At 42.6% G+C, this 13,469-nt stretch overlaps 1 protein-coding gene and 1 long non-coding RNA gene across 3 annotated transcripts in view; one reads left to right on the forward strand and one right to left on the reverse strand.

The window, feature by feature from the left end:
- LOC141144816 (uncharacterized) overlaps positions 1-6,024 on the reverse strand; it is a 238,371-nt gene extending 232,347 nt beyond the window's left edge. Inside the window, exon 1 of the long non-coding RNA XR_012244468.1 lies at positions 5,850-6,024. This is a non-coding gene — a long non-coding RNA (uncharacterized lncRNA). The remainder of the gene's footprint in view (positions 1-5,849) is intronic.
- Positions 1-13,469, forward strand: part of RETREG1 (reticulophagy regulator 1) — a 214,171-nt gene that overhangs the window by 129,339 nt on the left and 71,363 nt on the right. Inside the window, exon 1 of one of the 2 annotated variants that reach the window (XM_073630853.1) lies at positions 10,974-11,250. The exons of the other annotated variant lie outside the window; for it this stretch is intronic. Coding sequence (XP_073486954.1) covers positions 11,216-11,250 — 35 coding nt within the window. The 5' untranslated portion in view covers positions 10,974-11,215. Of the gene's footprint in view, positions 1-10,973; positions 11,251-13,469 lie in introns of those variants that run through there. 2 annotated transcript variants of the gene reach the window in all.

A 13,469-nucleotide genomic window follows, 5' to 3' on the forward strand; every position in this document is an offset into this window, starting at 1 on the left:
AGCTCACTGATTGAAATCAAAAGCGGTGATAGTGGGATGGTAAACAATTTCACTAGGAACTCACCTACTGGTGGGGCGATCCTGAGGATCGCAACCTGGTACTAACAGCAGCAAAATCCATCTCCACCATCTGGAACTCTGGGGATCACGGATTAGTACTTAGACTCTGTACCTCAGTTGAGCCTCAGGTGACTGCCTGTGTACCTATCCTGCTGGCTTATCGGAAGCTCTATGTAGGTCTATAGGCAGGCGGATGTACTCAGACTTGTCTCTGATATTATAAAGTTTCTGAATTTGTCACAACAATAGCACCATTTGGTGAAGAATTTGATTAAAAGTGATGAAAATAAGAACTGCTTGAATTTGTCAAAAGTCAGACCTTTTCATTGTTGGTACTAAGGGTATTCATGAATTTGGAGCAACACTTCCGACTATATACAGACCTCTAGAAATGTGTCCCAAATGCTTTTTTTTCTACATTCTTTATTTATAGAAAGTATCATACAGTACAGCATATACACGAGGCACAAAAATAGGTAAAGAAATCAACAGGCCAAACACATGACCGGCGAGAAAGGAAGCACAGCACAATGTGTGCCATAACATCAATCTGTCAAGATCATATCAGGACATTTGTACTTATGATGACCCATAAGTATAATTGCGGCCTATGTAAATATAAATGATAGAGTAGAATGATAAAAGTGGACTACGCATCTAAACCTTTCTGTAGGTATTATTTTTGTATTAAAAATATGTGGAGTGGTAAGAAATAGAAAAATGAAGAAAGGGGATGAAGAAGTGAGAATGGATGGGTTTTGGAAATGAAATAAGGAGGTCTTTCTCCTGTCCCATCCGTGTCATCAGATCCGTGTCATCAGCAGTCTGTAATAAGGATTTGTACTCATAGGTAAAGGGAAACTCATGGGATAGCAGACAGCAGAATTTTTTTTTGTTTAAACCAATAAACACACTTTCCTTTGGATAAAATTATGGCCACGGGCTTTATTATTAATATTGGCTTAAATAAATAAAATAGACTTTTATTTTCCATTTAAAACACATAAACAGCTCAGCCATTACAACTCAAGCTGTATCATCAAAAGAAGAGGGGGATCACCCCATATTTCAATAATTACTTAAAAAACACCAACACTCTTTATTAATAAATAATCAAATGTTCAAAATATGTAAAAACTGTCCCCCTTAAATAAGGTAACGCTGCCACATAATAAATTAGCCCCAACTGAAGGGAGGGAGGGAATACTACAGCTTGATGCTACTGAGGCGACTGGGCCTCTGGGGCTCTGAACCCCCTTTTTATTTGAAAATTATCTCACAGATCCCCTTAAACTGCCCAGATACTGTGGTCACCTGACCGCTCCAGCGGTCAGGTGACCACTTCTGGCATTTTTTAAACCTGAGGGGAAACCCCGCTGCTGCAATCCCATGAGGGAAGGGGGGCTTAAAACCGTTTCCCCCCTTTTCCTTTCATTCCAGTAAAACCATATTTTCCGATGTGTCATAAATTCCTTATTAAATCACCATTATGCTCCGGTGCGGCTGCTTTCTTTTCCCTGCTAGTGATGGGCTTGGGTGTGTTTTGAACTAGAATCGGAACCCACGTATGCGAACCCACCAGGGGACTGTCACCTGTAGGTGCCAATCATCTGTGGCAGAGGCTTTCCCACCCCTGCTGCTGCACATATACAGGCAGTAGCGTAGCGTGGGGGGTGTGGAGGGGGCCGTTGCCCCGGGCGCAACATTTAGGGGGGCGCAATTCCACACCAGTGTGTGACTACTGGCTGCCCCCTCCTAAATCCACTGCCCTGTGTCCCCACGCTCTGGCCGCCATGTTCAGTCTCCGGCGCCCTGTGATTGGCCGTATGGGGTCATGTGCAGCAGCGTGGATGGCCTGTTCACGATCGCGGTACATCCTGGAGTCCCGCCTCTGCACATGTTCAGTCTCCGGCACACTGTGATTGGGTAAATGGGGTCATGTGCAGAGGCGAGACTCCAGGAGCAAGCGCGAGCTTTAACAGGCCGGCCCCGCATTCGCCGCACATGACCCCATACGCCCAATACAGTATAGTGTAGTGGGCAGTATAGTATAGTGGTCAGTATAGTGTAGTGGACAGTATAGAGGTCAGTATAGTGTAGTGGTAAGTATAGTGGACAGTATAGTATAGTGGACAGTATAGTATAGTAGACAGTATAGTATAGTGGACAATATAGTGGTCAGTATAGTGTAGTGGTCAGTATAGTGGGCAGTATAGTGTAGTGGACAGTATAGTGGTCAGTATAGTGGTCAGTATAGTGTAGTGGGCAGTATAGTGTAGTGGACAGTATAGTGGTCAGTGTAGTGGACAGTATAGCGGTCAGTGTAGTGGGCAGTGTAGTGGACAGTATAGTAGTCAGTGTAGTGGACAGTAGAGTGTAGTGGTCAATATAGTGGACAGTATAATGTAGTGGTCAATATAGTGGACAGTATAATGTAGTGGTCAGTATAGTGGACAGTATAATGTAGTGGTCAATATAGTGGACAGTGTAAAGTGAACAGTATAGTGTAGTGGTCAGTATAGTGTAGTGAACAGTATAGTATAGTGGTCAGTGTAGTGGTCAGTATAGTACAGTGGTCAGTATAGTGGACAGTATAGTGTAGTGGACAGTATAGTGTAGTGGTCAGGTCAGTCAATCAGGTTGGTTATTACTATTTTAGGAAGGGAAGGGACAGGACTCGGGGAGTGCTAAAAGTCCACAGGCTAGGGGGCGCAAATTACTTGCCTTGCCCCGGGCGCTGACAACCCACGCTACACTACTGTATACAGGTGGTGTGTATACATGTGGCTGTGGAAAGCCTTGGCCGCCAATGATCATGCTGTATAGGTGACAGCTTCCTGGCAGGCTCGCATACATGGATTCAGATTCTGGTCCTAACATGCTTGTGCTTATCACTGGTCCCTGCACTACCTGATGATCAGATCAGTCCTAAAATGCTTCATTTCCTAAAGCCAAGAAAGTTCTCAGAAACCAGGGTGGTAATATACTTGAATAGTTTCAGTACTTATTTCGATGCACTGGCCATGAAACGTAACCAGGCTGTATGGAAGCTTCATGTTATAATGTGAACCTGTTTATCATGTGATTTCTGAAGATTGCAGCTCGTTCACATGATACACTGTTAACAGGAATGAGCAAAACAGCTGTTGTGTTTATTCAGGAGACATGCACTGTGTTCCTGTGACAAGCCTCCAGCACAGCTCACCAGACCCAGAAACTAAATCTGTTTAAGTCTTGTCTGGTGGCAAGCTTGTGACATTGGTTTAACCCGAATGCCTTCCACAAGCTGGATATCACATTTATACGCAAAAAGGCTCCTGATAATGCTGTAAATCCTATATCGGTTCTCAGCTATGCTTGGATCTGTTAGTCTTATATGGTATTATATTAGCTATCATATGATAAACACTTTATGTCGGAACAGAGAATGAAATCCTGATTGTAACAGAAATAGCATTTAAGGTTGAATTTCAAAGGTAGTTCCATAAATTTGTAAACTCTGTGTAACTTTGACGGGTAGCGGCATGACGGTCTTTCCTGTGTTATAAAATTCCGTGAACCATGGCATGTTAGTGTGATAATGCGATAGGAACTTACTGCCATCAAACCAGCTTTTCATTTCAAAAGAGACCTACCGTACATTGAAGTTTGATGCTATTTCCTGGCTTTGTCTCTAATTGTTGGTACTTTACCCTGTTAACCACTTCAGCCCCAGAAGGATTTACCCCCTTAATGACCAGGCTATTTTTTGCGATACGGTACTGCATTACTTTAACTGACAGTTGCACAGTCGTGTGATGCTGTACCCAAACAAAATTTATGTTGGTTTTTTTTTTACACAAATAGGGCTTTCTTTTGGTGGTATTTGGTCACCTCTGCTGTTTTTATTTTATTTTTTTAGAAACAAACACAGACAATAAATAAAGATAAATACAATATTTTTTACTTTCTGCTACAACATATATCCAAATAAAAAAAGTAAAAAAACAAATTTCTTCATCAATTTAGGCCAATTTGTATTCTGCTACATATTTTTGGTAAAAAAAATCCCAATAAGCATATATTGATTGGTTTGCGCAAAAGTTATAGCGTCTACAAACTACCGGATAGATTTATGGATTTTTAGTAGTAATGGCGGTGATCAGCAATTTTTAGCGGGACTGTGACATTGCGGCAGACAAATCTGCCCCTAAGTGACAATTTTGGGGACCAGTGACACCAATACAGTGCCGTCAATGGCTGGCTTTACCTTCAGTCTTGCACTGCTGTACAGGCTTCTCAACTGCAGCCAGATAGAGCCTGCCTAATTTCTTGGCTGGAGGACGTCCAGCGTCATTCAGCTCTTTCCACCTCAGTTTAACTGTCCCCGACCCACCCCTTCCATTCATTGGATATTAATTCTTTCAATCGTGAAGGCTTAGCATTACATGTGGGCATTACCACAGCTTATGGTTTCCAGGAAGCTATGTACAGAACCTTCCCACCAACCATGATGTAGAGAAGCAGAGATCCAGTGATAATGTGATGAAAACAGGTTTTATTTAACCCCTTTATGACTGCCAGACACATGTGTGGCAGCAAAAGGCCTGTAATGCCCACACGTTGCACATATGCATCTCCATTGTTTAGGCGCTAAGAGTGCACTTACTGCTCATTCTCAGCACAGATAGCTCTCTGCCTGGGCTACAGATCGCTAGCCAGTGGGGCCTGTCTTCCGATGACTGGTGTGACTTGTCATCACATGATCGTCGATCCTTCCCGCCTCCTGGCTGTTCTGAACTGTTTAACTACTTGCCGCACAATCACGTGTGTGTGTGTGTGTATGTATATATATATATGTATATGTGATTGTGTTCAAGTGGTTATACCAGGGCCATGGCTGTAGCTGTCAGCCATAACCCCGGTATTAAAATTTTCAGCCAGGGATTCCCTACCCCTGGAAAAGTGATCCGAGTGGCTCCGCTGGATCACTTTTACAGGCAGCAGAAGGGTCATCAACCCCCTCCCTCCGCTCCACTGGTGCCTCTCTGGGCACTCCTGTGCGATCAGGAAGCCCGGCACTCAAGCTGGTTCCGCCGGCCGATCATAGAGCCGATTGGGGACCAGAATGTCTCCGATCATATCTATACTCTAGAAGACCGGAAGCAACGAGCATTTTTTCACTTCCCATTAAGGAAAATGTAAACAGAGCCATTTTATTTTTTGGAAAGCATGAGATCAGTGTTTGTTGTTGTTTTTTTTTTTTTTTAAATCTCTTGATTTCAAGGGCAGAGGAGAGATTTCAAGGGACCGTGTAAAAATAAAATTTTTACATTTTTATATTTTTTTTTTTTTAGGGTTGAAAATATTTTTATTTGGAACAACATGCAAACAACAAAGGAATGACATCAAATAGTTGAGTGAGGCAGCGAGCCCACTCAGTGGCTATTGCCCACAGCTGGACTCATGTCAATCAACAATGGCATATAAACATAAAAATCCATTGGTAGAAGTCATCAGAAAACACTATAAAAAGGAATTTCAGTTCCGTTGTTCGTATGAGAAGAAGAGAAATAAGAAAAATAAAAGGACAGAGAAGGCCAGGAGGAGAGGGAAACGGAGTGAGAGAAAGAGGGACGGAGAGGAGAATTCTGGGGAATCAGTTGAGTAAAACGATAGCAAGGAAACAGGAGAATATCATTTCTCGGAGCCCTGAATTAAGGCAGGTGTGAAGATGGTCCTGTTGGAGCTGAGAGCATAATTGCGAGGGCATCTGAGAAGGAGAAGCAGAGCCAAACGGACCACAATACCTTATATTTGTCGAAGGTGTTATTATCTAATGCCAGCATCTCCTCCATTCTCATAATGTTGTTCAAAGTAGAAACCCATTGAGACAGAGGCGGTGTAGTGGCAGTCTTCCAATATAAAGGAATGAGCTCTTGTGCTGCGGATAGGAAGAAACGTAGAAGGCACCTTTTTTGTGAAGCAATACATCCGGGGAGAATAGAGAGCAGGGCAACCGCCGGAGTTGGTATTAGAGATTCGTCATACACTACATTATAAACTTGAAATACCTGTGTCCAGAAGGGGAGCATCCTCTTACATTCCCACCAGACATGTAAGTGCCCGAGGCTGTTCCACAGTGACAGCACGAGGCAGGGGTAGAGGGGAAGATTCTGTGTAATGTTGAAGGATCCCTATACCACCGTGATAGGATCTTGTAATAGGATGGCAGGTCATCATGTGTAAGGGCTTGAATTAAACAGTACAAGGATTAAAGTAGATGTCTGGGTGTATCCTGTAGGGAACACAGCCTTTCAAACTCAGTAAGAGGGATATGTATTTGGGAAGAGAGGAACAATTGTTTTGTGAACAATAATATGTGAAGGGTAGTAAGCCAATCGTGCATACCTGCAGGGACAGTTGGGGTTCACACTCGAGGTCAGATAAACGAATACGCCTGTGGCCACTTGGAGCATAGGAATGATCCCAATGTAGGAACTCCTATACCCTGGGGAAAGGCGGGGTTGTCGAATAAGGGTGTCAAAGGGGAAGGATCTAAGGCTAGGACAGAGCAAAGTCCTTTTTTTATACCATAGCCTAAGAGCGGCGAGTGTCAATGGTGAAGAGGAGGTTAAGTGGGACAAAACACTATTATATCCCCAGAGAAGTGCGCATAGGTCAGCGGGAGCTAAATCCTGTTCAATCATGACAGAGGCCTTCATGGATGGATGGAGTAACCACTCTAGGATGCGTTCCATAAGAGCAGCTTTATAATGGAGCTCCTAATCGGGTAGTCCTGTACCCCCTGGAATTTTGGAAGGGTGAGCAAGTTATATTTGACTCTAGATAGGCCAAGATTCATAAGAAATCTGATAGAGAGGGAACGTAGAGAAGTGAAAAAGGATTTGGGTACTAAGATGGGTATGGTTTGAAATAGGTACAGCAATTTGGGTAGGGTATCCATTTTAGGAGTATTAATGCATCCAAACCAAGGTAAAGAGGAGCCCCTCTTAGGTCTCTAATTCCTTCCGAATCCGAGATAGGAGAGGAACATAGTTTAGGGGAAATATATTGGACAAATTGGCAGGGATCATTACCCCCAGGCAGGAGATGCCCTTCGTTTGCCACTGAAAAGAATAGTTTGAGTGCAGCGAGGACATCGTGGAGACGGGTAAAGACACATTAAGGGCCTCTGTTTTGGATATGTTTAGTTTAAAGTTGCTGAATGAGCCAAAGTGTCTGAATTCAGAGAAAAGTGAGGGTAGGGATGTGTGGGGTTGTTGAACGTAGACCATAAGGTTGTCCGCATATAGAGATATTTTATGATGCGAGGAGGGTGTTTGGATACCTTGAATCAAAGCATTTTGGCGAATGGCAGTCGCTAGATACTCGATAACTAAAACAAATAAAAGAGGGGAAAGTGGACATCCCTGACAAGTGCCGTTCGAGATATCAAATGGTTCAGAGGAGGTTCCATTCACGAGGACGGAGGCGGAGGGTTGAGAATACAGGGACATCACCTTAGAAATGAAAGGTGCTCCCAGACTCTTTGTTCCAGAGATAGTCATAGAAATCTCCAATTGACCATATTGAACGCCTTTTCGGCATCAAAAGAAAGAAGACAGGCTTTCAGGTTATTGCATTGGATATAAGAGATAAGGTAGATCGTTTTAGTTGTGTTGTCCCTTGCCTCACGACCCAGGACAAAACCAACCTGATTCCAGTGAATAACTCCAGGTAATAGAGGAGATAAGCGATTGGCAAGGACCTTCGCTAAGATTTTGAGATCTATTTTTAATAAGTATATTTGGCCATAACTACTGCATTGCAAAGGGTCCTTACCAGGTTTCAAAAGAATAGACATGTTCGCTAACAAGAGCCCTCTAGAGGGGAGAGTGGAATCGTCTATAACGTTAAACGCCCGAGTCATGAATGATGTTAGTAGGGGCGCAAAGGTTCCATAAAACCGAGGCCTGAACCTGTCTGGGCCAGGACATTTACCTAACTTCAAAATATATACAGTGGGGACGGAAAGTATTCAGACCCCCTTAAATTTTTCACTCTTTGTTATATTGCAGCCATTTGCTAAAATCATTTAAGTTCATTTTTTTTGCTCATTAATGTACACACAGCACCCCATATTGACAGAAAAACACAGAATTGTTGACATTTTTGAAGATTTATTAAAAAAGAAAAACTGAAATATCACATGGTCCTAAGTATTCAGACCCTTTGCTGTGACACTCATATATTTAACTCAGGTGCTGTCCATTTCTTCTGATCATCCTTGAGATGGTTCTACACCTTCATTTGAGTCCAGCTGTGTTTGATTATACTGATTGGACTTGATTAGGAAAGCCACACACCTGTCTATATAAGACATTACAGCTCACAGTGCATGTCAGAGCAAATGAGAATCATGAGGTCAAAGGAACTGCCTGAAGAGCTCAGAGACAGAATTGTGGCAAGAAACAGATCTGGCCAAGGTTACAAAAAAATTTCTGCTGCACTTAAGGTTCCTAAGAGCACAGTGGCTTCCATAATCCTTAAATGGAAGATGTTTGGGTCGACCAGAACCCTTCCTAGAGCTGGCCGTCTGGCCAAACTGAGCTATCAGGGGAAAAGAGCCATGGTGAGAGAGGTAAAGAAGAACCCAAAGATCACTGTGGCTGAGCTCCAGAGATGCAGTCGGGAGATGGGAGAAAGTTGTAGAAAGTCAACCATCACTGCAGCCCTCCACCAGTCGGGGCTTTATGGCAGATTGGCCCGACGGTAGCCTCTCCTCAGTGCAAGACACACGAAAGCCGCATGGAGTTTGCTAAAAAAACACCTGAAGGACTCCAAGATGGTGAGAAATAAGATTCTCTGGTCTGATGAGACCAAGATAGAACTTTTTGGCCTTAATTCCAAGCGGTAAATGTGGAGAAAACCAGGCACTGCTCATCACCTGTCCAATACAGTCCCAACAGTGAAGCATGGTGGTGGCAGCATCATGCTGTGGGGGTGTTTTTCAGCTGCAGAGACAGGATGACTGGTTGCAATCGAGGGAAAGATGAATGCGGCCAAGTACAGGGATATCCTGAATGAAAACCTTCTCCAGAGTGCTCGGGACCTCAGACTGGGCCGAAGGTTTACCTTCCAACAAGACAATGACCCTAAGCACACAGCCAAAATAACGAAGGAATGGCTTCACAACAACTCCGTGACTGTTCTTGAATGGCCCAGCCAGAGCCCTGACTTAAACCCAATTGAGCATCTCAGGAGAGACCTAAAATGGCTGTTCACCAACGTTTACCATCCAACCTGACAGAACTGGAGAGCATCTGCAAGGAGGAATGGCAGAGGATCCCCAAATCCAGGTGTGAAAAACTTGTTGCATCTTTCCCAAAAAGACTCATGGCTGTATTAGATCAAAAGGGTGCTTCTACTAAATACTGAGCAAAGGGTCAGTTTTTCTTTTTTAATAAATCTGCAAAAATGTCAATAATTCTGTGTTTTTCTGTCAATATGGGGTGCTGTGTGTACATTAATGAGGAAAAAATGAACTTATATGATTTTAGTAAATGGCTGCAATATAACAAAGAGTGAAAAATTTAAGGGGGTCTGAATACTTTCAGTCCACTATATATATATAATTATAAAATCTATTTACAATTTTTTTTTTTTGCTTTTTTTTAAGCGCCCCTGTCCCCCATGCTAACCTGTAGAGGTGACACATGCAGGTGTAAGTCGCACACACATATGTAAACGATGTTCGCACCACACATGTGAGGTATTGTTGCAAATGTCATAGCGAGAGCAATAATTCTGATAAACAGGTAACCTGTAAAAAAATTTAAAGCGCCGCCTATGGAGATTTTTATGTATCGTAGTTTATCGCCATTTCATGAATGTGTGCAATTTTAAAGCATGACATGTTAGGTATCTATTTACTTAATATCATCTTTTATACTGTAGGAAATAATTGGGTTATATATTGTGTTTTTTGGCATTTAAGAGTGTATTTTTTCCCCAAAAAAATTGCATTTGAAAAACCGCTGTGCAAATACCCTGTGCTATAAAAAAACGACCACCATTTTATTCTCCAGGTCCTCTGCTTTTTTATATATATATATATATATATATATATATATATATATATATATATATATATATATTATAAAAGGTTTGGGGGTTCTAAGTCATTTTCTGGCAAAAAATACTGATTTTTACTTTACTTGACACAAAAAGTGTCAGAGAAGGCTTGGTGTTCAAGTGGCTAGATGGTGGGTGGGAAAGGGTGGGAAGGAGAAACCAGGATTGGCAAACTATGAGCAGATTAAGAGTGGCCATACACGTTTTGAATCTCAGGAACTGGCCAGGATTCAAACCATTAATGGGCAGGCTGAATGTACCCAGTTGATCAATCAACTTAGGTACAACCAGCCTGCCGGATTTGCTTCCAATTATCGCTAGTGGCTGCTATAGCCACTAGTGATGATCACTGTCTTCTCCGGGCGGGGACAGCTTTCCCCGCTCGCCTCAGCCCCCCCCGCCAACAGACAATTGCTCGGCAGAAGGGATTCCCTGGTCAGCACTATCTGTGTTGATGGGGGAATCGTGCAAATTTCTTTCCTGCAACCTGTTGTTGCAGGAAAGAAAATCGCACCGTCTACGATCTGCCTGTCTTTAGCATTTTTACCAGTACTATGTGTTTTTTTGTTTTTTTTTCATTTTTTTTCTTGTTATGATGAATAGGTTGAAGATGATAATGATGATGATTATTATTACATTTATGCAATTTTGTCAAATCTATTTACAAGTTAGGTAGCCACTACTTGAAAACCCTTAATACCTAAGGAGTTAAATATTAGATTTAAATGCAGATTCTTAGGAAGAGTCTCTTTGTATGGGTGTAGCCCAGACACCAGCAGAGAAGGTGACAGCGAGAAGCAGCACAGCCCAGGGGACCTGAGTCGGTGAGATCCCAGCCAGGACTATTTATAACAACCAATTAGAGGCATCTCCCAGCCAGCTTCATTCAAGACAAACTGACACACAGGAGGTTTGTAAACACAAACGTTCTCAGCACTGGGCTTACACAACTGAACAGCACTGAAGGTTACGTTCTACAGAACCATTCTGGATCTGGATTACACTCACTGGCAAAAACGTCTGTGGAAAGAAGGCAGAAATGCCTGAAAGAGAAGACTTTGAACTAAACGAAAGGTAACAAGCTCATCTTTATTTTTCTTCACAGGTGAATGTACAACAAGGAAGAAAACACACAAGGACATTGTTGTTTTCATAACATGCTCTCTACCAGGGTGCAGTTTGCTGATGGCGCATACGGGTTTAGATTTTAATCGCTATGTTGTAGGAACATAGCAGATCAACTACCAAGGAAACAAACTGACAAGATATTTCATAAACATTTGTGCTGACTTGATAACTCCTTCATAAAACATAAATTTGAAGTGGACAAAGATCAAACCAGCTGACCCGATGATCTACAGTCAGTACATAAAAACGCATCTGGGGGAAGTCTGGAGCAGACAGAATCTGGAGCAGATGTGCATGGCAACCAATCTGTTTCTAGCTTCAGATTGTTCCGTTAAAGTGATTGTAAATGATCACCTTGGAAAACAACCCATTCAGTTTAAAATAGAGCTGAAAGACTAAACATTTGTGTATAGATATATTTAAAAAAAAAACTTTTTTTCCAGTTTTTAAAAGTGATCACATTCCCTCTGTTCAAAGATGCATAGAGAGCTGGGGGGAGGAGAAGCTTCAGCACACTGAGCTTTCCAGTGAATAGCTGTGTGTGTGTGTATAAGGATACTTTTTCATACAAGTACATGGTACAGGGGGCACATATCAGAAATATGAAATGTTGGGTTTACAAACGCTTTAAGCTTAAAAATGAAAGTTGGAAGCTGGTTGGTTGCCAAGCCTATCTGCTCCGGATTCTGGCTGCTCCAGTCTTAGTAAACTCCTTTTAAGTCTTTGTTAAGTTATATAGTAAAACAAAAAAGAATAATGTGCGAAAATTGACAAATATGTTTTTGTGGTCTACAAATTGGAGTATATATTTTGTTTCCCTAATGTTAACTGATTTCTTGTTTTCACTTACACTATATTACCAAAAGTATCGGGACGCCTGCCTTTACACGCATATGAACTTTAATGGCATCCCAGTCTTATGCCCTGTACACACGATAGGATTTTCCGATTGAAAATGTGTGATAGGACCTTGTTGTCGGAAATTCCGACCGTGTGTAGGCTCCATCATACATTTTCCATAGGAATTTCCAACACACAAAATCCGTTGTCGGAAATTCCGATCGTGTGTACGCAAATCCGACACACAAAGTGCCACGCATGCTCAGAATAAATTAAGAAACGAAAGCTATTGGCTACTGCCCCATTTATAGTCCCGATGTACGTGTTTTACGTCACCACGTTCAGAACGATCGGATTTTCCGACAACTTTGTGTGACCGTGTGTATGCAAGACAAGTTCGAGCCAACATCCATTGGAAAAAATTCATGGATTTTGTTGTCGGAATGACGATCAATGTCCGACCGTGTGTACAGGGCATTAGTCAGTAGGCTTCAATATTGAGTTGGCCCACCCTTTGCACTTTAACAGCTTCAACTCTTCTGGGAAGGCTGTCCACAAGGTTTAGGAGTGCATCTATGAGAATGTTTGACCATTGTTCCGGAAGCGCATTTGTGAGTTCAGGCACTGATGTGAACGAAAAGGCCTGGTTCACAGTCTCCACTTGAATTCATCCCAAAGGTGTTCGGGTTTAGGTCAGGACTCTGTGCAGGCCAGTCAAGTTCCTCCACCGCAAGCTCGCTCATCCATGTCTTTATGGACCTTGTTTTGTGCACTGGTGGGCAGTCATGTTGAAGCAGGAAGGGGCCATCCCCAAACTGTTCCCACAAAGTTGGGAGCATGAAATTGTCCAAAATGTCTTGGCATGCTGATGCCTTAAGAGTTCCCTTCACTGGAACTAAGGGGCCAAGCCCAACCCCTGAAAAACAACCCCTCACCAGAATTCCCCCTCCACCAAATGATTTGGACCAGTGCACAAAGCAAGGTCCATAAAGACATGAATGAGCGAGTTTGGGGTGGAGGAACTTGACTGGTGTGCACAGAGTCTTGACCTCAACCTGATAGAACACCTTTTGGATGAATTAGAGCAGCGACTGCGAGCCAGGCTTTCTGGTCCACATCAGTGGATAACCTTTAACTGTAAACTACGTAGAGGGTTCTTTACTGTAAGAGCGGCAAGGATGTGGAATTCCCTTCCACAGGCGGTGGTCTCAGCGGGGGGCATTGATAGTTTCAAGAAACTATTAGATAAGCACCTGAACGACACAACATACAGGGATATACAAGGTAATACCGACATATAATCACACACGTAGGTTGGACTTGAT

The sequence above is a fragment of the Aquarana catesbeiana genome, linkage group LG05 (genome assembly GCF_042186555.1).
Source record: "Aquarana catesbeiana isolate 2022-GZ linkage group LG05, ASM4218655v1, whole genome shotgun sequence".
Lineage (NCBI taxonomy): Eukaryota > Metazoa > Chordata > Amphibia > Anura > Ranidae > Aquarana > Aquarana catesbeiana.